Source organism: Lampetra fluviatilis, chromosome 41, assembly GCF_964198595.1.
Source record: "Lampetra fluviatilis chromosome 41, kcLamFluv1.1, whole genome shotgun sequence".
Lineage (NCBI taxonomy): Eukaryota > Metazoa > Chordata > Hyperoartia > Petromyzontiformes > Petromyzontidae > Lampetra > Lampetra fluviatilis.
In genome coordinates this window covers 6,431,577-6,455,877 of record NC_136315.1, presented here as the reverse complement: position 1 = coordinate 6,455,877, position 24,301 = coordinate 6,431,577, and the positions used below count along the sequence as shown (strand labels likewise).

General features: G+C 48.2%; 1 protein-coding gene across 1 annotated transcript; it reads left to right on the top strand.

Annotated features, from left to right (window-relative positions):
* The first annotated feature begins 2,413 nt into the window (after window positions 1–2,413).
* On the top strand, window positions 2,414–23,907 carry MANBA (mannosidase beta). Its single transcript, XM_078875421.1, has 17 exons — window positions 2,414–2,731; window positions 4,194–4,288; window positions 5,157–5,262; window positions 6,585–6,767; window positions 7,292–7,418; window positions 7,825–8,000; window positions 8,343–8,456; window positions 9,989–10,140; window positions 12,979–13,096; window positions 14,171–14,257; window positions 14,965–15,132; window positions 16,691–16,909; window positions 17,307–17,471; window positions 17,701–17,845; window positions 18,640–18,782; window positions 20,062–20,322; window positions 22,309–23,907. Exons 1-17 carry the CDS (start codon window positions 2,501–2,503, stop codon window positions 22,546–22,548), a joined length of 2,730 nt encoding a protein of 909 aa, XP_078731547.1. The 5' UTR covers window positions 2,414–2,500; the 3' UTR covers window positions 22,549–23,907.
* Window positions 23,908–24,301: the final 394 nt, after the last annotated feature.

The following is a 24,301-nucleotide window of genomic DNA, read 5'->3' as shown; positions in this document are numbered from 1 at the left end:
AATTGTCCTGAAGAAATCAATATTTATTTTTGAACGTGCCAATATTGCCTTCAATAAAGTCGGCATCGGTGCACATGTTCACGTGACTTTATTTATTGGCCCTGTCGCAAAAGCCTACTAGGTGTTGAACAGAAAATGTTAAACTCTACTGTATTCTTTCTAGATTTGAAGCTTTCGTGACTGCAAGGATTCATATTCTTAGGTTTTTTCGGTAAAGTCACGTAGGTAAAAAAAAATTTTTTTCTAAAAGTAAAATAAAAATCACGACGTTTCGGAGGCAACACAAGCTTCCATCTTCAGGTGGAACCGTCACAGCACGATAGCTGTATCAAGTGAGTCACTTGATACAGCTATCGTGCGTGACTCTACTGTATTCCTATTCTAGACCTTTGCAAGTCTGCACAAAAGCACCTGCAGTGAAAATTATCGAATATTGTATTGACCTTATCATTATATTAGTTGCAGCATGATGACTTCTATCTGGTCGTCATATCTCGGAAGCCAAGCCGGTCTGAACCTGGAGAGCAGTTGGGTGGGTGACCACCAATAGGGCTTGCCAGGTGTCGTAGGCGTGGGGCTGAGAGGGTTTTCTCCCGGGTTCTGTGGTTTCTTTTCACACGAACTCAAACACTCATTCGTGGCATTGTTCACAAACCCCCATATCAGGAACCTCCTGAAAAGTGGCCTTGAGACTCGGTGCATCTTTCTGGGAAAATAAAGGACATTTAACTTGCTCTTATTATACTAGTGTAATGGGTTCAATTTAGGCGCACACACTTCTTGGGAGGCAACACTCATTTATTAGAACAGTATTATAACATTTCGATTTAAAGCTTTAGTGACTGCAGGGATTCATCGTCTTGGTTCTTTCGGTAAAGTCACGTAGAATGGAAATAATAAAAATAACTTTATTATATTATAGTATTTTATTATTTTATTATATAATGTTTTATTTTTATTATTTTATTATTTCCATTCTACGTGACTTTACCGAAAGAACCAAGAAGTATTATAACACTCTACATTAGGTGGTGAACACCGACCTACTCTAGCTAACACACACTTCTCTAACTCTCAGCTACTCGAGCGTGACCCAGCCAGGTGGGCTACTGGCAGGTCCGCTGACTGGAGGCTTGACTTTTCTTGGCAGTGCATACATTATCAGAGTTATGTGTTTTGTTTGCATTATGACTGCAGGTATTGTGGTCTATGCAAACATGACTCCTTGTAAAAAAGGTGTCAGTTTTGTTGCCAGATGAAAGGGTAAAAAACCAATTATCATATTTTTTTACTGGCAAATGAGGTTCCAATGGTGTAAATGCTTACCCCGAGCTCTCATACTCTGATGGTGCATTGTCTTTGAGTTGTGCGCCTTTTGGCGTCATCTGGTCCAACACCATGTGAGACTAAGGAAAGCTGTCTCGGGTGTGGACCAATCAACTTCAAGGACAGTGCATACATTATCAGAGTTATGTTTTTTGTTTGCATTATGACTGCAGTTATTGTGGTCTATGCAAACATGACTCCTTGTAAAAAAAGGTGTCAGTTTTGTTGCCAGATGAAAGGGTAAAAAAACAATTATCTTCTTGGTGTCTTCACGATGCATCTTCATCTTTGGCACGGGCAGCCTCGAACCTCGTGAGGAGGCTGCTGATATGGGCCCCACCCCAGTCACGCCTCCCGAGAACCGGCCCTGACGTCATTCCCGCCTCCAGCCGGGATGACGTCATGTGTGTGTGTGTAGACCCACGTGGTAGTGACGCCCCCCGCATAGTGACGTCACACGTGTGCGTGTGTACACAGTAGTGATACTATAACCATTGTACTAGTACTGTATACACATATAGGTGAGATAAAAACAATGGTTGTTATAGGCTGCTTGCCGTACTACGCGGTGATCAGCTGAGGACTGTATAGGAAAAAAAAATCCATTATTGTACAGGGTGATTCAAAATGATGGACCCAATTTCAAAGTAGTAAATTTCACGATGGCAACATGTTTCAATTATCTTCTTGGTTCTTTCGGTAAAGTCACGTAGAATGGAAATAATAAACATAAAACATAATAAAATAATTCTCACGACGTTTCGGCCACAACGCAAGCAGCCGTCCTCGGGTGGAAGGCAGGTCTGTCGAGAAGACAGAGTCTGAATGACACACTCCAGGCTTGGAGCGACTATTTAAGCTGGGATGTATTATTTTATTATTTCCCTTCTACGTGAATTTACCGAAAGAACCAAGCATAAGAGTCGTCCTGTTTACAACAAACAACACTCAACCAGCCATTGGAAGTGTGCGACACAAAAAACCTCTCGTCTGGCACCAGGGACAGCTCCAAGTGCTGCCCGCCCCAACGCCTGACGTCACGTCCAGCAAGTCACGTGAAGTCCACGCCCCTGAGTCCCAACGCTGGGATCAGAGTCCCAGTCTGCAGTCTACAGGGACCCAAGTAGATCCCCCTAGACCCCGAGCTAACACCCCCTCCCCACCACCCCCAACCATGCTCTCTCCACTGCTGTTATCGCTAATGCTGTGCACTTCAATGGGGGTACTCGGGGTGATGTCAAGTCGGCCACACCGCCCTCGAAGTTCCCCGGGGACCACTCTGACGGAGACCCACGACCTCGGTGGATCCGAGTGGACGGCGGAGAGTAGGCAGGGCCGAGTGAGCGTCAGAGCCACGGTGCCAGGCTGCGTGCACCAGGACCTAATGGCAGCAGGGATCATACAGGTGCGTGACACCTGGGTTGGAGTAGTCATTGGGGGGGGGGGGTCAGGACAGGTGTTTTATTTGTTTTTCGTCTCGGTTTTGCCACAGTTTTGTTTGTATTGTTTTTCATTTGTTCACTCTATTGTCCACAATGTAAGGGGGCGTCCATAAATGACGTCACGCGATTTTGGACGATTTTTGACCCCCCCCCCCATCGTCACACGGCGTCACAAAAAGTCAGACCCCCCCCTCAAATATGACGTCACAAAGCTCTGCCCCCCCCCCCCCAAAAAACATGCTTCAAATCGCTTTAAACTATTGTCATTGTTGTGCGTATTTAATGTGGCGCTGCACTCTGATGTTGTAGGAGAAAACATTTATCAAAAAGTCTAATTAAGTAGAACGTGTTGTCTACATTTATTTAAAGTTTCGCATTTTGATGTGACGTCACATTTCTCACCCCCCCCCCTCGTCACACATCGTCACAAATGTCTGACCCCCCCCCCCCCTAGGTGCGTGACGTCATTTATGGACGGCCCCTAACATATACTGGAATAAAATTTAAATATTTTACATTTTCCCAATTGTATCCGAATTGTGCTTGCGTTATGTCAATGGACAAAGTTCCGTATACATTCCACTCTCTCCTAAAGCAGTGCAACCCACAGAAGTGGAGATTACAGAGCTCCTTTCGAGATCCCTGCAAGTGACCACCATCTCTCACCACCCATTAGGAAGCAACACTTTGCCAGCCGCTCTGTAATATCTGTTCATCGTGTGACAGTCAAGCCAATATTTTAATTTCTCACAGTTGGAAATTTAGGCAAATGAAATGCAGAACTGTACATGTAATGATGTTTTTTGTGTGCGGTATTGGTGACTGTGCTGAGACTCTCAGCTTGGCCATGTTTGTTTGTTGTAGTACGGAGTTAGACTGATTCGCCTTAATCTAAGTTGTCTTGTGGTTGTTGTTTGACTTGCATCCCACTGGGATTTCTGCACACAGCGTTGGTGTACGGTGCTTTTTTTCTGGAATTCTTGCTGTTTTTTTTCCTGGATTTTCAGTTTGCACATAGTCACACTTTAAGATGTTTTCTTGTTCATGTTTTTGTTTTTTGTTTGTTGACGTTGCACCCGATTCAAGAGCCGAATGGCTCACATGGCTATACCTAATAAATGAACTTGCAATTTTTTGCAATCTTATAATCTACATTTGAAGTATTCGTGACTGCAGTGGTTGTCTCACCTGATGACGGACGCTTGTATTGCGCCCGAAACGTCGTGATTTTATTTATTTCATTTTATACCTACGTGACTTTACCGAAAGAACCAAAGAGTATGAATCTTAAAATCATCGACTCTTATGCACATAATTTGATGCGTGTATCATAAGCATACTAATAATCGAGTTTTAGTCAAATCGTTCGATGTCAGTCTCTCACTAACGTATCATTCTTCCAACTTTGAACCCCGCCTTCCGCAGGACCCCTATTACAGGTTCAACGATGATGTGTACCGCTGGGTATCGAGGCAGGACTGGACCTACCAACGCAACTTCACCGTGCCGATACCATTACAGTGAGAACCATTCCGTCCTGGTTACAAACCACGTGTCGAGTTAATTTAAATATAGTGACCTTATTGGAACCTCCTTTGCCAGTAGCAAAATATGATAATTGGTGTAAATGCTTACCCCGAGCTCTTATACTCTGATGGTGCATTGTCATTGAGTTGTACGCCTTTTGGCGTCATCTGGTCCAACACCATGTGAGACTCTGCTCTAAAGAAAGCTGTCTCGGGTGTGGACCAATCAATTTCAAGGACAGTGCATACATTATCAGAGTTGTGTTTTTTGTTTGCATTCCGACCGCAGGTATTGTGGTCAATGCAAACATGACTCCTTGTAATAAAAGGTGTCAGTTTTGTTGCCAGATAAAAGGGTAAAAAAACGATTATTTTATTAAATTTCGTGGTTTAGTAATCGTGAAACATTTTTACCCACGGCACAGCACGGCTAGGGTAGTCAAGACAGGCAAAGAGGGCACGATGAGTCGTAGATCAGCGGCAGGAAGAAATGAGGAGCAGTGGGAAGAAACGTGGAGCATCAGGCAGGATGGGGAGGAGAAGGATCGACAGAGCCAAGATGTCAGGGATGAGAGAGAGGGTCATGAGAGGGGACGGAAGAGAGGGAGAAGAGAGAAGAAAGGAGCGACCAGAAGTGAGCTGCATAGGGCAGGCGGCCCTGGATTTCTCTTAAGTCGACTCAGCCTTAAATGAGTACCTGGTGCAATGCGCAAACATCAGGACTGGGGAGACAACGACAATTTGGTGTCGCGGTTCTGGCCACGCCACCACCGCCTCGTGTACCGTGCCAGTCTTATAATGGATGGGTGCTCGCTAACAGCACGTGCCCTCCACGGTGGGGGGGGATCTCTGTGTGTCGCAGGAACCGTCAGAAGGCGGTGCTTGTGTTTGAAGGGGTGGATACGGTGGCAACCGTCTCTCTCAACGGGGTGGTGCTGGGACGCACGGACAACATGTTCATCTCCTACGTGAGTGCTTGCTCCTGCTGGCTGTGGGGGAGTTTTGTACGTATGTATGTACGTTGAGCTTCGATCGCACCGTACGAAGCCAACCGTCCTAGTCGGGGGTGTGGGGGAAGGACAACAAATTAAACACAAAAAGCAGTTCTAAAGAAATTAGTTTCCAATTTAGATTTAAAAGTACGTAGCTCCAGCGACTTCCTGATATCGGAAGGAAGAGCGTTCCAGACGGCCACAGAAGCGCATCTTAACGTGCGCAATGCGGTGACCGTCTTTATTCGAGAGCCAGCCAAAAGCCGCTGCTGCTACGAGGATGAAATGTGTAACACGCTTACATGCGCGCCACTGCCGGGAGCACTGGTGAGGTGATGGTGTTCACGGAATGGCGTGGATGGGACCACCATCGTTTCCACCATGAGAGAGAAACCGCTGAAACGTTTCAGGTGTTTTTTTTTTATCCAGTGGTGCGTGAGCTTGTATACAGTGGTGAAGTATGGTCAAACAACCTGTTGTGAAGAGGCCTTAATCCAGCACTGGATTGACGCAGGGTTGTTAATTACTTTTAATTATTCCTGTTATTTTATAATGCTTGTTAACTTACTGAGTCTCATGACTCTCTTTTAGGAGGGTCCTGTCAAGTTGTCTCAGTTGGAGGCGATGATTGAGATATATGTATAATCCCTGTTGAGTAATGTGGGCTATTTAACATCCACAGTGAAGATAAGTCAATTTTATGTTTGCCACTCAAAGCGCCATCGCATTAATACTGAAACATAAAAATAGAACAAAGTATAAAACGAGAAAAATCTACATCTACGAACTATAGGAGACAGCGCATATTTTTTTACAAATAAGGCACGCGCAGTAATAACCAGGGTAGCTGCTGGATTCGAACCTTTAACCTCTGCGACAACAAGCGGCGAACGCGTTACCGCTAGGCCTGAATTAGCCTCAGCCCATGTAGCATTGCGGCTATTACATTAACCCCCCTCTGGTCTGCGCACCTGTTAGGCTCACAGTGATGACATCACCTTTACTCTATTCAAGACCGAAACAGGAAGACTTCTTCACAATTCTGGCAAATCGCCTGCTGAAGCTGGTTGTAATCACCAGCGAAACGTCGTACTCAAATTTTAAATGTTGTGGGTTTGCACACCAATATACTGGTGTGCTGAACTAGTAGCTAATTGGCTCGTTCTATTTACGTGACAAACCTTACTAATTGGCTGTATCTGGTGGCGGCGTGCTTAACGACACAACATTTATATTTACACGAAAGCCTGCTACTTGTTAAACTACAAAGGCGTCGTCCGCTACTCTGTGCGGCGCAGGAATTTGTGGTGAGCGGCCTGCTCAAGGACGGCGAGGGCGCGACGAACTTGCTGACGGTGGCGTTCGAGTCGGCGCCGCGCTACGCGTCGGGACGCGCGCACGAGCACCCCGCGTGGCCCGTGCCCCCCGCGTGCCCTCCGCCCGAGCAACACGGCGAGTGCCACGTCAACTACATTCGCAAGGTCAGCGCAGCACCTCCCTCGCTCGCTCGCTCGCTTCCCTTGTTCCACCTCCTCATATGCGCGTGCGTGTCTCTGCCTGCGCCACCTCCGCCAACACCGACACCGCCATCGCCTCCTCCTGCATCACCTCCACTGCCACCACCGTTGCCTCGATTATCACCACCACAACCGACATCAACTCCTTATTTTCCTCTACTACCACTGCCACCTCCTCCAACGCAGCGGTGGCAAGATGTTAACTACCTCGCCTGGTATACAGGAGGTTGTCGGGTTGATCCCAATCTTGAAGCCTGTATATTTGGAGTTTACATGTCTCTCTCTCCCCGTGGTCGTGTAGATTTTTCTCCTGATCCTCCATTTTTTTCCTCCACATTTAAAATCAACATCACGCCTTTAGAGTATTTGGCTGCTATTAATTCTCACGTGATAAACCACTTCGATGAGCTGTCATTTGTGGCCAGGTCGCTTCTGAAAAAGAGCTACATAGCTGAGTGGGCCTCTTGTATCGTTGGGGCTGTGAACAGGAGCAGTGCTCGTTTGGCTGGGACTGGGGCCCTGCTTTCGCCACGCAGGGCATCTGGAGGAGTGTGCGCTTGGAAGCCTACGACCTGGCACGCCTCCTCGACCTGGCCGTCATCCCTTCTCCGCTCGGTGAGATGAAGAAGCTGGCAAACTTCTCCCCGATGGTTGTCTCACCCGCAGCCCGCTCACCCCAAACGGCCATGGGAGTGCGTGATATACACGAACGGCAGCCGGCACTGTTTGACAGCTCTAAAGAGGATTGTTAAATGTTGTGGATTGCTCTCCGAGCACACGCTCGTTCACGTGACGATGACATTTATTTGTCTGGTGGACGAGGGCGTACGACACACGTCGGCAACTTACTCACGCGGCGATCTGACTAAAAATGAATTATGACCCATTATATCGGTCGCAAAAGCATACGTGTTAACACAAATCGCGTGCTAGCTTGATTGTTCAGTAGTGGATCGATCTGTTGCTGCCGATGATTGGTGACAATGATGATGATTGGTGATGACGATGATGATGACCACAGACGGACCGTGGGGACGGTGGTCCCTGGAGCTGGAGGCGCACGTGGATCTGCTGGGAAACCAGAAGGTGGAGGCAGCCATCAGCGTGTCCGTGCTGGAGCTCAAGACGTCCTTCTCCTACAACGTGTCGCTCTCGCCTGGCACCAGCCCCGTGCACGTCTCCTTCCCCCTCGCACAGGTGTGCCGCCGTGCACGCGTGAGCGGTGGCGCAGTGGTTAGCGCACTGCGCTATGAACCCGACGACCCGAGTTCTATTCCCGCTCACGGCCAATAACAGTTGCGAATATTTGAACCAATCCTTGGCCTTTCCTAGGTCGACCCAGCCTCGAATGAGTAGCTGGTGCGGTGTGTAAACGTCGCCACTGGAGAGGCAAGGGCGGCCGGGCGTGGTGCTGGCCACCCACCCCCTCGTGTGCCGTGCTGGCCCTCAAGTCACTAACAGTGCCTGCCCCAACATTCTGTTATGGTGACAGGGGGGGTGGATCTTTGTGTGTGTGTGTGTGTGTGCTTATACATGCAGAACGGAACAAACCTGAAGATGTGGTGGCCCCGAGGGGATGGAAACCAGAGTGGTTACCACACAACAGCCCAGATCTTACTCGACGGGGGCGTCATCCTGGCAGCAGACACCATGGTGAGATGTGCACACATCATTTGGCTGGTCAGCCACGATGCATACCAAGAATGTAATGGTTTGACCACAATCCCGATTCGATTAATCGGCACCAAATTTTAGATTCATTCTTCGTATAAATAATGTGCTTGCTGTTATGCGCCCAGTGGACAAAAAGTAAGTGACAGCTTGCTTCAGTTCTTATTTGCAGTTGTGCATGGGTGGAGCTATCGCTTATCATTTGATGCATCTGCCATCTAGCAGTAGCGTTCTGAAACACGTTCCTTCGGAGTGGGCAGGTAGGAACTTGGTTGGACAGCGCATTCGTGCACGACAGACAAATATGCATGACAGACAGACAAATAATCCCTGGTGGGCAGTGTGGAACCTGTTGTTCCTACCTGTTAAATGTTATATTGCTATTGCAGATATGTGCCAGTCAGGCCCCATTTATCACACAATGTTTTACAAATTGGCACAGACATAGATTTCAAGGGTAATTAAGGTTATCTTTACTTTTGAAACATCCTAATATGTTAGGCATGTAAGGGAGTTTCCCCCTTTGTAATTCAATAAATTATTTTTCGAGACCGCAATTCGATTCAAAATGATGTATCTACTTTGCAATGTTCCATCACAAAACCTCTTGTCCATCGCGGGGGTTGCTTTCTTGAAAATCGCCGCAATCGGCAAATCTGCCATCCGCAAACCCCTAGGTGCAAATGGGAGAACGAGCGTTTGGTTTACGGTTCGTAATATAACACCCATCCCTCCTTTTGTTTTATGTTACCCTACATCAACCCAAACATGAAACAGAGAGCATTTTGAATGCGAAATATTATTAATATTTTCTGGTGCTAAATATAACTTTTACGGTAAATGTATAGAGTGAAAACAAATTACGTAGGGAAAAAAAGCGTGCGGCTGAAGCTCACTGCCTCCTCACTGGAGGCTGGGAACACCACGTGACGTGGGACCCGCGATGGGCCACTTGTGAGACAAGATGGAGACAAGATGGTGGCGTGTGTTTTTCCGCAGCAGCATCATCACGAGCAGTACAGTTACGAAAGCATTCAGGAACCTCGCGGTCAACCACGTATGGTCACGCCACGGGGGGCACGATCGGCGAAATGTACCTTGGTACATCTTCTTGGTTCTTTCGGTAAAGTCACGTAGAAGGGAAATAATAAAATAATAAAAATAAACCATTAAAATAATTCTCACGACGTTTCGGCCACAACGCAAGCAGCCGTCCTCAGGTGAAGACCAGGTCTGTCGGGGAGACAGCGTCTGAAGGCTTTACCGAAAGAACCAAGAAGATGAATCCCTGCAGTCACGAAAGCTTTAAATCGAACTGTACCTTGGTACGTTTGGGGCTCTTCAAGACACCCCTCGACGAGATTCTCGCATGAATCTGCAACCAACGTCACGAGCCGGGCGGACCGAATGACCCCCTCTCCTTTGTAACCTTGCGTATGTTCTCGTTATGTTCCACTTCTCCCTCCCTGCCCACCCGCCCCCCCCCCACTCTCTCTGCACGTGTCGTTTGTCAGGTTTACTTCCGCACAGTGGAGCTCGTGCAGGAACCCGTGGCGGACTCTCCGGGGCTCAGCTTCTACTTTCGCATCAACGGGAGGCCCGTGTTCCTCAAGGGCTCCAACTGGATCCCAGCAGACTCCTTCCACACCCGTGTCACCCCTGGCCGGTGGGCGAGCCCCCCCCCCCCTCCACCAACCTCGACCACAGGCCGCTTACTCAGAGTCATGGAGGATGGCGATGCGCTTATAGACATTCTAGATTTGAAGCTTTCGTGACTGCAAGGATTCATATTCTTAGGTTTTTTCGGTAAAGTCACGTAGGTAAAAAATTAAAATAAAATAAAAATCACGACGTTTCAGAGGCAACACAAGCTTCCTTTACCGAAAAAAAAAAACCTAAGAATATGAATACGTTTAAAGACACCCCACTAATAAAAAGGGAAATTTCTAGAGAAAACAACATTTCATGTTTTCATTAACACTTCATGTCAAAGCCTCGATGTGACTCCCACCCATCTCTGTACACTTTCAAAACTGGTCATCTGAATTTTTTGGTGTTCAAATATTTAATTCTCATCAGGATCAGTCGATGCTTGTGTTGCCCGACGATCGATGCGCCTGTTGCTGGATTATCGATGCTCCTCTTGCTCGACGATTGACGCTTCTGTTGCTTGACGATCGACGCTCCTGTTGCTTGACGATCGATGCTCCTGTTGCTTGACGATTGATGCTCCTGTTGCTTGACGATCGACGCTCCTGTTGCTTGACGATTGATGCTCCTGTTGCTTGACGATTGATGCTTCTGTTGCTTGACGATCGACGCTCCTGTTGCTTGACGATCGACGCTCCTGTTGCTTGACGATCGACGCTCCTGTTGCTTGACGATTGATGCTCCTGTTGCTTGACGATCGACGCTCCTGTTGCTTGACGATCGACGCTCCTGTTGCTTGACGATCGACGCTCCTGTTGCTTGACGATCGATGCTTCTGTTGCTTGACGATTGATGCTCCTGTTGCTTGACGATCGACGCTCCTGTTGCTTGACGATCGACGCTCCTGTTGCTTGACGATTGATGCTCCTGTTGCTTGACGATCGACGCTCCTGTTGCTTGACGATCGACGCTCCTGTTGCTTGACGATCGACGCTCCTGTTGCTTGACGATTGATGCTCCTGTTGCTTGACGATCGACGCTCCTGTTGCTTGACGATCGACGCTCCTGTTGCTTGACGATCGACGCTCCTGTTGCTTGACGATCGATGCTTCTGTTGCTTGACGATTGATGCTCCTGTTGCTTGACGATTGATGCTCCTGTTGCTTGACGATCGACGCTCCTGTTGCTTGACGATCGACGCTTCTGTTGCTTGACGATCGACGCTCCTGTTGCTTGACGATTGATGCTCCTGTTGCTTGACGATCGACGCTCCTGTTGCTTGACGATCGACGCTCCTGTTGCTTGACGATCGACGCTCCTGTTGCTTGACGATCGATGCTTCTGTTGCTTGACGATTGATGCTCCTGTTGCTTGACGATCGACGCTCCTGTTGCTTGACGATCGACGCTCCTGTTGCTTGACGATTGATGCTCCTGTTGCTTGACGATCGACGCTCCTGTTGCTTGACGATCGACGCTCCTGTTGCTTGACGATCGACGCTCCTGTTGCTTGACGATTGATGCTCCTGTTGCTTGACGATCGACGCTCCTGTTGCTTGACGATCGACGCTCCTGTTGCTTGACGATCGACGCTCCTGTTGCTTGACGATCGATGCTTCTGTTGCTTGATGATTGATGCTCCTGTTGCTTGACGATTGATGCTCCTGTTGCTTGACGATCGACGCTCCTGTTGCTTGACGATCGACGCTTCTGTTGCTTGACGATCGACGCTCCTGTTGCTTGACGATCGATGCTCCTGTTGCTTGACGATTGATGCTCCTGTTGCTTGACGATCGACGCTTCTGTTGCTTGACGATCGACGCTTCTGTTGCTTGACGATCGACGCTCCTGTTGCTTGACGATCGATGCTCCTGTTGCTTGACGATTGATGCTCCTGTTGCTTGACGATCGACGCTCCTGTTGCTTGACGATCGACGCTTCTGTTGCTTGACGATCGACGCTCCTGTTGCTTGACGATTGATGCTCCTGTTGCTTGACGATCGACGCTCCTGTTGCTTGACGATCGACGCTCCTGTTGCTTGACGATTGATGCTCCTGTTGCTTGACGATCGACGCTTCTGTTGCTTGACGATCGACGCTCCTGTTGCTTGACGATTGATGCTCCTGTTGCTTGACGATCGACGCTCCTGTTGCTTGACGATCGACGCTCCTGTTGCTTGACGATTGATGCTCCTGTTGCTTGACGATCGACGCTTCTGTTGCTTGACGATCGACGCTTCTGTTGCTTGACAATCGACGCTCCTGTTGCTTGACGATCGACGCTCCTGTTGCTTGACGATCGACGCTTCTGTTGCTTGACGATTGATGCTTCTGTTGCTTGACGATCGACGCTTCTGTTGCTTGACGATCGACGCTCCTGTTGCTTGACGATCGACGCTCCTGTTGCTTGACGATCGACGCTTCTGTTGCTTGACAATCGACGCTCCTGTTGCTTGACGATCGACGCTTCTGTTGCTTGACGATCGACGCTCCTGTTGCTTGACGATCGACGCTTCTGTTGCTTGACGATCGACGCTTCTGTTGCTTGACAATCGACGCTCCTGTTGCTTGACGATCGACGCTTCTGTTGCTTGACGATCGACGCTCCTGTTGCTTGACGATCGACGCTTCTGTTGCTTGACGATCGATGCTCCTGTTGCTTGACGATCGATGCTTCTGTTGCTTGACAATCGACGCTCCTGTTGCTTGACGATCGATGCTTCTGTTGCTTGACAATCGACGCTCCTGTTGCTTGACGATCGATGCTTCTGTTGCTCATTGATTAATGCTCATGTTGCTCGATGATCGACACTCCTGTTGCTCGACGGCCAAGCTGCGTGTGATGGCATGTGCAGGCTGCGCAATCTGCTGCAGTCGGCCGCGGACGCGAACATGAACGCCCTGCGCGTGTGGGGGGGCGGCGTCTACGAGACGGACGCGTTCTACGAGACGTGCGACGAGCTGGGCATCATGGTGAGCGCCGCATCATTTGCGTTTGTAGGAGGATGTATCGCGCAAATAAACAAACGAGAAGCAAACGAGGAAGCCCCCCCCCCCCCTCACGTTGCTGATCAGAGGTGGGCGGCAGAGTGGCGTCTTGGTAATGCTCGTGCCTCGCAGCAAGAAGGTCCTGGCCCAGTAAGCGTGCAACGTTGGGCCAGCGTCGGCACGTGTGTTGCAACTATGGACCTACGATGGCTCGGCATGAGACGTTGGGGGTGCGATTCCTGACTCGGCTCCATGGGTCTTCTCCGGGATACACGGTTGCCTCCCATAGCTTAAAAAAAAACTACATTCGATGGGATTGCACACACCGCAACATCATCCCCTGCTGCGAAAACTTGGCAGGACCCTCCTTAAAAAGAGTCTTGAGACTCGGTGATGCTTTTTCAGGTAAATCAATGGAATGATAATTATTATAATCATAGATGGGGAACCTACAACTTTGGACCGTACCCAGCCCGTGAGTTAATGTTGTATTCCCTGTAACCACATGAGGACTGCCACTTCGAAACAACATCCGTCACTACATGCATCTTAGCGGCGCTCAAGGGGAATTTGTTTAACATGACAATGCTTTTTATAACTACAGCCATGCTCAATCGCTTCTTTCACTGCAAAGCTCATAAGTCACTGGGGCAGTTTTATGGCAACCACGGCTAGCAGCGCATTTACTATGAGGAGCTACAGAGGAGGTGCAGAGTGATAAAGTTATCACATTAATAGAACAAAAACATAAATCTAACGATAAACATTCGTAATTCGTGAAGCAATACATCGTAAATGTGTACGCTCCATCCAGATTGGACACCTACATTTTTCAAAAGGTGGACAAATGACCTCGGGTGGTCACGTGACCTCTGTCTGTGATCTGATTGAGTTGGTTATTGCCATTCCAGTCGCTCACTGTGGGGAGCACCGATCAGATTTCTGCAGATTTGGTCAATCCGCTACAATAGAAAACGGTGCAGCAACTGTTGACATTTGCCAGCCACGATTGCCCTTTGTCGTAATCTTTACAGCCATGTCCCATCTCCACTCTGGCAGGTGTGGCAGGACTTCATGTTTGCCTGTGCTCTCTACCCAACGGACGCCGACTTCCTGAGCTCCGTCAACACCGAGGTGCTGCAGCAGGTGAGACTCGTGACACGAGATCCCACAGAGGTGCTGGAGCGAGGTTTCTCTTTAGCTGCCTCTGAAAGGTCTCCGATGTGTTTTCGGCACATTTATTGCAATGTCCTGCGTTCTGCTCCCATGTGCATCAGAGATCTGAACAGCACAATTGGGAAAATCTACGCAGTCGCATGTCTCTGTCAGGGTTTGAGCATTCTCTTCGCTTGTGCGTGGGTGTGTGTGTGGTTTTTCTCTCAGAGATGGAGAGACGCCCCAACTTATTCTGTGGCATTCCCATGAATTCCTGTTGTTTTTCCTGCACCTTGGCTGTGAATTTAACTTAGATTTTTTTTTAGCAGGTAAAGCCCACTGAGCTATTAGCTCTTTTTCAGAAGCGACCTGGCCACAAATGATAGCTCAACAAAGTGGGTTATCACGTAGAAGTTTACAGCAGCCAAATAATCTAAACTACTTTGAATCTAAATGTGGCGGGGAAAAACCGGAGCACTCGGAGAAATGTCCACATGACCACGGCGAGGACATACCATCTCCAAATGTATAACAGGCGTCCAGGGTCGGAATCGAACCCATGACCTCCCCCATACCAGGCGAGGGAGAAAACATCTTGCCACCGCGGCACCCCATCAAGTAACCGTGCCAAAATCGCAGCCCGAACTGATGACGACGACCGTGCCGTTCAAAAGTTTTCCAATGCCTTTCACGAGCAGACGCGCCGTCTGAAGCGCTTCCCGAGCGTGGTCGTGTGGAGCGCCAACAACGAGAACGAGGCGGCGCTCGCCACCAACTGGTTCCACATCCCGGCGGCCGACTACGCGCGCTTCCACAAGGAGTACGTGCAGCTCTACGTGGGCACGGTGCGCGCGGCCGTGATGCAGGCGAGTGGCTCGAACTTCTGCAGGCTCGCCGGTTTCCGCCCACACAGTGCAAAATGACTCTCGTTCTTATTTATTTTTCTTAAGGTAATGGCCAAGCGTCTTCATGTAGCAGGAGGTTCAGGGCGTAATTTCAACGTCGGAAAAGTTTCCACGCCACATCCAGTATACTTCTCGTTGGGCACCACGGTGGCGAGATGTTAACTACCTCGCTTAGTATACAGAAAGTCGTGGGTTCGAACCCGACCCTGACGTCTGTTGTATATTTGGAGTTTGCATATCCTACCCGTGGTCGTGTGGATTTTTCTCTGGGTCCTCCAGTTTTCCCCTTCACATTTAGAGAGAGGCGTTTAGAGTATTTGGCTGCTATAAATTTCCACTTAATAAGCCACTTCGTTAAGCTATCGTTTGTGGCCAGGTCACTTCTGAATAAGTAATATTAAAACATATTTTTTTTAAACACGCTTTCATGAAATGTACCGTGCTAGTAATGGCAGAACTCCACGACTCCAGGAAGTGGCCCCGAAGCTTGCCATAACGTAAGGGGGACCGTGGGCGATTTACAGCCAACGTCAGTTCACCGTGGACAATTAGAGCCAAGCCGAAACATAACATATAAAAATAATGTTTTAAAATATATATTTTTTAATTGTTGTTATGATAGAATATAGTATTGTCATCAGTATGACATAAGTATACCAAGTTTGCAGTCGATACCACATTGGGAAGTGGGTAAAAATGTAGTTACAAGATTTGAGGATACAACAACAGAGTGAGTTAAAAAAGCATGTAAAGAGAGCAATATAGCTCAATTAATCTTACCTGGTAAAATTAAAATAGTTTTTTTTTTTATATGGCTGTTGCTGCTACGAATAGTCACTTGCCGCCTGCTTTCTACCAGTGACCCGGAAAATATTGAGTGAGAAACTCTAAGGAATTGCATAGAGACACGCTGACTCACAATGAACCCATAGACTCACTTAAGGACCCATAGACTCAATGCATATACCCATAGATTTAAATAGGGAGCCATAGAGTTAGATAGAGATCCATGGACTCAAATAGGTATTCCAAATATGGCAGTATGTCAAGACGCTGTACAGAAACAGTGGGCATATATATTATAGAGAGAACGAGACGGTCGATTTTAGGCAGAAGTAACCACGGAAGATCTTGCAACTGAACAGGGCCGGGAAGTCAACAGCACAGGCAGCTGGGGGACAAGTTCCACACCATGGTGGCAGCAGTGGAGAGCCGAGGGACTTTCCCGCTGAGGACGAAAATCTCTGGGTGCCGGTGCGTTCATCCCCAGTGTAAACACGTAGTAGTAGTAGTAGGCTTTCGCGACCAATATTATTCATAATAGGTTAGATCGCGTAACTATAAATGTGTCGTTTAACCCGCCACCACCCGACACAGCCAATTAGTAAGGTTTGTCACGTTACCAAAACATGCCAATGAGTTACTAGTTCAGCACAGCGGCGTGTTGGAGGAGTAAGCCCACAGCATTCACAGCGACGCGTTGATCCCCTCTCTCTGCCGTCGTCGTCATCGCACGCAGGAGGACGCCACGCGCCCGTTCCTCGCGTCGAGCCCCACCAACGGCGCCGAGTCGGAGAGCGAGGGCTGGGTGGCACGCGACCCGTACGACGCGCACTACGGCGACACGCACTACTACGAGTACGGCGCCGACTGCTGGGACTGGAGCCGCTACCCGCGCGCGCGCTTCGCCTCCGAGTACGGCTTCCAGTCCTGGCCGTCGTTCAGCACGCTGGCGCAGGTGTGTGCCGGTCGGGCTGTTCCAGGTGCCAGCCGTATGTGCGTATGTATTTTGAACTTCTTTCACACCGTACATGTTCATCGGAGGTGCGGGGGCAGGACAACAAACAGCTGAGGTGGAGGTGGGTACTAGGGGCGCGCCGCCGCCATACTTTGGAAGTTGGGGTTGTTCCCAGCGGTTATTAGTCACGTGGCAGATGGGTGCATGTTCACACCCGCACCTCATGATTAGCACAGTTTCCCACGTACGGTGCAAAAGAAGTTCAACATACATACACGTGCCCCCGTCGCCAGAGAAGTGTGCGCCACGTGTAGCTGACGCAATATCATGCCGCCCCCCACTTCGGGAATTCCAGTTTCACTTTAAGAATGCCGCCACTGCGCGATGTCGAACGCAGGTGTCGGAGAAGAGCGACTGGTCCTTCAACAGCTCCTTCATGCAGCACCGGCAGCACCACGGGCAAGGAAACGAGCAGATCCTGCAGCAGATCGCACGCCACTTCCCCCTACCGGCCACCGGCGATCCGCTCCGTGCCTTCCAGCTCACCCTTTACCTGTCCCAGGTGCATAACGTTCGGACGGAACAAACGATACGGACGAGGCGGCGAGACGGTGCACATGCCCTTTTTTCGCCTGCTATCGCAGGTCGTCTCGTTCAGTCCACCTTCTCGCTGCGCTGCCTTGTGCAGTAGAGGCGGCGCACACGTCAACGCGGCGCCAAATCAGCATGCCAAATCGACCCGTAGCCGGATAAATTAGGGGCTGCCCGTGCCGACTCGTGTTTGCTTGCAGGTGATGCAGGCACAGTGCGTAAAGAGCGAGACGGAGTTTTACCGACGGAGCCGGAGCGAGGTGATCTCTGGTGAGGGTCACACAATGGGGGCGTTGTACTGGCAGCTCAACGACATCTGGCAGGGAGCTTCCTGGTCTTCCCTGGGTGAGTGCGGAAACTCCTCCTCGCCTGCGTTTAAAGCAGTTTGCAAAAGGCGTCGGTGTGCATGGAAAATTTCTACTCATTATAAGGGGATGATATTGCATTCAATATACACGTTGTGCACTACGTAGGGTTAGTACCATGGTGTATCGGTAAACACACCCATCTTACAAATACAGAGGTTGCCGGTTTGATCTCCCCCAGCATGACATTTGAAACAATGCGGAAAAGTTGCTTAAATCCTTCTGCCTCTGTCCACCGAGCAGTACAAATGGGTACACAACAGTTAGCCAATCGGCAGGTCGCATGCGCTGGTGTAAAATATGGGGACTGCCACCTATTCCACGGTGCCTGGCCAGCATGAAAGCGTAGGCCGAATAGACCGGGAGCAAGTCAGGGCTTCACCATTCTGGCAAATTGCCCGATGATGCTGGATGTAATTATCAGCGAAACGTTGTACTCAAAATTTGTAAATGTTGTGGTTTCACTCTTCAACACACCGGTGGGCTAAAGCAGTGAACTATTCGTCTTTTGTCAACGTGACACTTTTTTTGCTGATTGGCCGTGTCGGGTGGTGGAGGGCTACGACACATTTACAAATAATGCGATCTAACCCAAAAATGTTTCTTACGAATAGAGGAGTTCTCAAAAGCTTCCTCTCAAAGAGGCCCTTCTATAAGCAGTGGCATGAGCAAGTATTTTGTAGGGCTGCACCTTTATCGTATACAACGTACGTAGCGTCGGACGCTCGTGCGTGTCTGTGCGCTTACGCTGTTTGTGCTGGCTCTGTGCTCAAGAGTATGGCGGCAAGTGGAAGATGCTACACCACTTTGCTCGTGACTTCTTCTCGCCCGTGCTGCCCATCGGTTTCCTGGATGGCGGCGAGCTCGTCATATACGCCGTCAACGACCAACTCTTCGGCCTGCACCTCGCCGTGCGGGTGCGTGAGAGGGTGGCCGCCCTGCGTTACTCATTTTCAGGGCTTCATCTCTCGCTGGATGTTTTCTGGAAAAAAAAAGCACCTGACTACTCTTATGTATACTATGAGACCTCCTTTACCAGTGGCAAAATATAGTAATAGGTTTTTACCCTTTCAACTGGTACAAAAACTGACACCTTTATACAAGGCATCATGTTTTCAATAACCACAACACAAGCATTCATTCTAATTCTAACTTAGCAATCTTTGAAATACGTAATCAACCAGGCTATGCGTTAATTGTGTGTTGACCGACTCTCTGTGTTGCATTATATTACATTTCGATATTTTACTAGGTTATTTAATTTTAGTGTGTCTTCCTCCTAATTTTCATGCTTGCGTACCGTACCACGTCGTCGTCCACTCATTGACATGCTAATTTTTTCTCTGCCGCCTCCCTCTCTCCGCCCCCGCCTCCGCTCTATATTTAAGGCCTCGTCACAGAGACGATCTCTCTCTTTGTGCCGATACGTGTTCTCTCTCTGTGTATCTTTGTGATATCTGTCTGCTTATATGTCTGTTTATAGTTTTCTGGTTAGATTTTTTGTTGCTATTTCTTTTACACAACACAAGCAGTCAAAAAGGAACAACTCTGATGATGATAATTATATGCACTGTCCTTGAAGTTGATTGGTCCACACCCGAGACAGCTTTTCTTAGAGCCTAGTCTCCATTGGTGTTGGACCAGATGACGCCTTTTGGCGTGGAGGTGCGAGGAGGACAACTCGTGGTTTTGCCGGGTGTGGAAATATTTTGCAGGTCCTTGACCTGATGTATGCATCAGGTTGAAATTGAGCCCTGTGTATTCTCCTGTAAAGATGGGGAAAGGGAATTTGTTTATGCTCATCATCATCATTAGGCGCAGCCTAGATTGGTCCACTACTGAATGACGGCCTCCTCTCCTTGTTATCATCCTTATGTTTGTAATTGTCGTCATCATCTGTGATCTGTCCACTGCTGCATGAAGAATATCCCATCATCATCATCTGTGATCTGTTCACTGCTCTTTGAAGGAATCCCGATCATCAATGCCAGCAGCAGCAGTCATGGTCTATCCACTGCTGGTTGAAGGAGCAATGAGATCACCTAATTCGCTGAAGCCCGATAGTGATATCTCACCGACAAGGGGAATCCTTCACCCAGCAGTGAATAGACGACAGCTGATGACGACAACAATTATTATGACGATGATGATCTCACACGCTCATCCTCTCGCCGTGCCCTCGGCGCTGCGAACCAGGTGGAGGCGTACGCGTGGAGCAGCCTGCGGCCCGTGTGCTCGCTCGTCGGCGCGTCCTCGTGGGTCGCGGCCGGCAGCGCGGTGAAAAAGCACCACGAGCCCATCAAGATGCTGCTCGCTCGCTGCACCGGCTGCACGAGGCAGCGCTGCGTCGTCACCTTTCAGCTGCAGGCGGAGAACGGCACGCAGGTCGGCCCCCGCAATCACGTCTTCCTGGCATCGCCAAAGGACGCGCAGGGGCTGCATGCGCGGCCAGTGAAGGTGAGAATATTTAACCCAATTCTGGTTGGCGCCTGATGAGGCTGGTTGTAATTACTGGGGCGAAACGTCACCGTACTCGAATTGCAAATGTTGTGGGTTTACTCTCCAACACACCGGTGTGCTGAAGTAGGAAATAATTGGCTGCGGTGGCGGGTTTAACAACACATTTATATTTTCGCAATCTATCCCAAAAAAACCTCTTGTGGAAGGTAAGTATAATCTAGATTTGAAGTTTTCGTGACAGCGGGGATCCATACTCTTTGGTTCTTTCGGTAAAGTCACGTAGGTATAAAATAAAATGAATTAAATCACGACGTTTCGATTGCAACACAAGCAATCGTCATCAGGTGGGAAAACCACAGCAAGAAAATTTTACCTATATAACCTCTTCCACTTCAGCAAAACAATTATTGCTGTGGTTTTCCCACCTGATGATGATTGCTTGTGTTGCGATCGAAACGTCGTGATTTAATTCATTTTATTTTATACCTTCGTGACTTTACCAAAAGAACCAAAGAAGGTAAGTATCTCTGTGACCGTATTCTTTTTTCATTATTTTGATACGGGAAAAAATTGGTACCGTAGATACAACCCACTCAACCTGAGCTTTTAATGCTTTAATATTTGCATTGCCTTTCAGCTATTCACATTTTGGCGTTCTCTGATCCAACTTTGGTGGGGAGACAAGGCCATGAAGGAGGCTGTCTCTGGTGTAGGTCAATCAATGTCAAGGACGATGCATGCATCATTATTAAAGCACGTTTGTTTGTATGTTGTACCACAAGCATGTGTGGTTAATGCTAATTTGATGCCTTGCAACATCTTCACACTTCCTATATTATTACCGAAAATGGTAAAGCCTATTGTTTTTTCATCAGCGAAGGTAAGGCCCACCGAATTTCTGGGAGGCTCAACAGGGACACGGGGTGAGAACCCCATCCACGTTTAGTTATGGTTGTGTAAAGTAGTAGCGTGTGTTCTGTAGCAGTGTGCGATGTGGCAGTGTGTGGTGTGGTGTGGCAGTGTATTTCATGACAAGGTATAGGATGTGTTGGTGTGTTCACTGTCGGGCAGCGTTTGGTTGTATTTGTGAGTTATAGGATACACATGTATTGCGTTTGTGTGAAGTGGTATGGTGGGTAAGGGTACCGAATTTGCTGGGAGGCTCAACATGGACACATGGTGAGTGCTGGCAGCCCCTCTCTCCATCATCTCTTCCTACATTTAGATAGCCTTGTCCACTCAGTCACTCATCTCGGCTTCAGAGTGAGTAGCCCCACTCTTTCTGAAATTAGCCCCACCAACTCGTCTGTTAACCACATCTATAACTCAAGTAGCCCTGCCCTTGACTGAACCATGAATCGAGCATGAGGTCAGGAAATTTAAAACTATACTCTTTGTTTTTTTCAGCAAAGTCACGTCGGTTAAAAGAAAACAAATACATTAAATCACAACTCGCACAATGTGCACACTTTCACAAATATTTCTGGAGACCAGGACAGAGTTGTTGTTTTTTTATGGGACAGTCACAGCCAAATCTGTACGTTTGGTAACTTTAATTGAGTGCGGATAGAGATTTGCGGTGAAGACAAATGCTGGACCAATCCGTTGTTGCAAAACTGCACAGTAGAAAAAGTGTGAGTTATTCAGTTTTTCACCTCTGGTGGTGTAAATGCAAGTGAAATTAACTTAAGAAAAGTAAGTATAGGCTTAGACAGGACACGTCGTTAGAATGGATGATGAATGGTGGTCGAAAATAACAACAGTGGCAGCCAAGTGAGAGAACGCATACAAAATCGTCCATCATGGAGGTGGAGTGACGAAATCAGCTTGCGTTCATGTGCTGGATGGATTGTTACAGATATGGCAATGACTTTGGGAGGCTTTCGTTCTTCATTGGATCGATCATGGCTGATTATAAAATGGGATGGCGTAACAAGACATGACACGGTGTTATACGATGGGCCTGTTGTGGTTTCGGCACAGGTGGCAGGCGTGAGTGGCGTGCCTGGTGCGCCGGTGGTGGTGGTCACCCTGGAGGCAGTGGCGGTGGCTCCCTTCGTGTGGCTCGACGTCGGAGCCATCGCCGGCCGATTCAGTGACAACGGGCTGCTGCTCACGGAGGGCAGACGCAACATCACCTTCTACCCGTGGCAGGGCACCACGGCCCGCCACGTTCAGGAGGCCCTGACCGTCACGTCACTCGCAGACGTCCTACAGACATAACCGCGGGGAGGACGCGTCAACGGTCGCTAGATTTCCTATAAGCAAGAGAAGTCACGAAATTGGCGTGAGTTAAAATGTAATTTTTTTGGGGGGCTGAGAAATTCGAGACATTTTCCAACATGCTAAAAATATAAATCATTCAACTTAACAGCTAGCCAGTTGGATTTACTGTGACTCATGCAATGGTTTTACCATATTTTCCTGATTAGAGCTGTATATGATTGGATGGAATGCAACACTGGCCGCACACGTCTCCTTTAAAGGTATTCACTGCATCATGAATGCTTTTCCTCAACAAGAATTGTGTTTTTGTCCCGTGCGGAAGTGTACTTGGAACCGTTGTCTCAACGTGGACCTTTTGGAACGGGAAAGGGTTAAGCGTATGCACACAAGCGAGATAATGTGTGGTAACGTAAGACTGAGGGATGGTGACGACGTGGGGAGGCCTTAATCCAGCAGTGGAGAGACCATTGCTGATGATGTAAGGCAGTATTCATGGCAAGGTGGTATTTGCTTTCTGCCAAGATAGGCAATCGACATAAGATACGTTTATTAGGTACTTGCCGTATGAATGTGGAATTTCCTGCAATGTATCGGAACTGCTAATGGAGTCGGAGAATAATCTACCTATGAATTATTTATCTGCAATTTCGGATTGGTTTATACAGCACTTTGGTGTCTATTTTGGATTTTCATTCATTTTTACAAAAGTGCTGGTGCAGTAATACGCCGTTGGTGTCAACTCGAGAATAGTAATGCATCGATTCATAGATTAATAATGATTCATGAGCTCACGATATGTGCACTGAATCGCGTGTATATGAATTCATGTTTTCTCGAATTGTGTGTGTTGTATGTAATGGGTTAATGAAGCCTCGGCAGCTACGAACCATTCAACATGCAACGTTGGAGTCTGTATATATGTTGAACTTCCTTCGGGTCAATGTTGGGTCAACGTTGGGATGTGGCTGAAACCGTTGGCTCAATGTTAGCCCATCAGTCATTGTTTACTGGGTTGTGGCCTCTACATTTGCCAGTGTTAAAACAAGAATTTATTCGCGAATTGAATCTTGAAAAGTGGTTGAATGGTTACACCTCTCGCGGCACCTACCAAGACAATTATGAATTGTGATCTGTTTCATTCCACCTTCGGTATAGAATTTACCAACTATGCAGTTTAGTGATTATGCACTGGATTAAAATTACAGGAATATATTTTCTGTATCTGCAATTTACATGGATTGTATATGTTTTTACACATAAGCATTGCCAATGATGCAGATTTCACGTGTCAATGTTTTTGACTTTGCACTGTGTTTGCTTTATGGTACTTTTCAAAATAAATTCATGACTTCGTGTTTTTGTTCCACTGTTCATTAATTAAAGAAAGGATTCCCTTTGCCACAACATTTATCATGTTTATTTCGCGACCTGACCATCAACTAATCAACCGGAATGCACCCGATCTCATCGTATCTCAGAAGCTAAGCAGAGTTTTGACCCTGGACAGTGCTTGTATGTGCGATCACCATGTACAAACAGGTGGTCACGTGGGTTGCAAAGCTACGTGGTGGGTAATAGAGGGCAGTGTAGTAAAATCCGTTGTACTGCACTCCTATGCATCCGCGTCTATACTCCCACACCATCGGTCCGTAACTGACCGGCGTGGTGAAGTATGGCCAAATAAACCTACAAAACCCCGCACGGCGTTCAGAGGGCCAAAATCCAGCAGTGATTTGACAAAATATGTGTT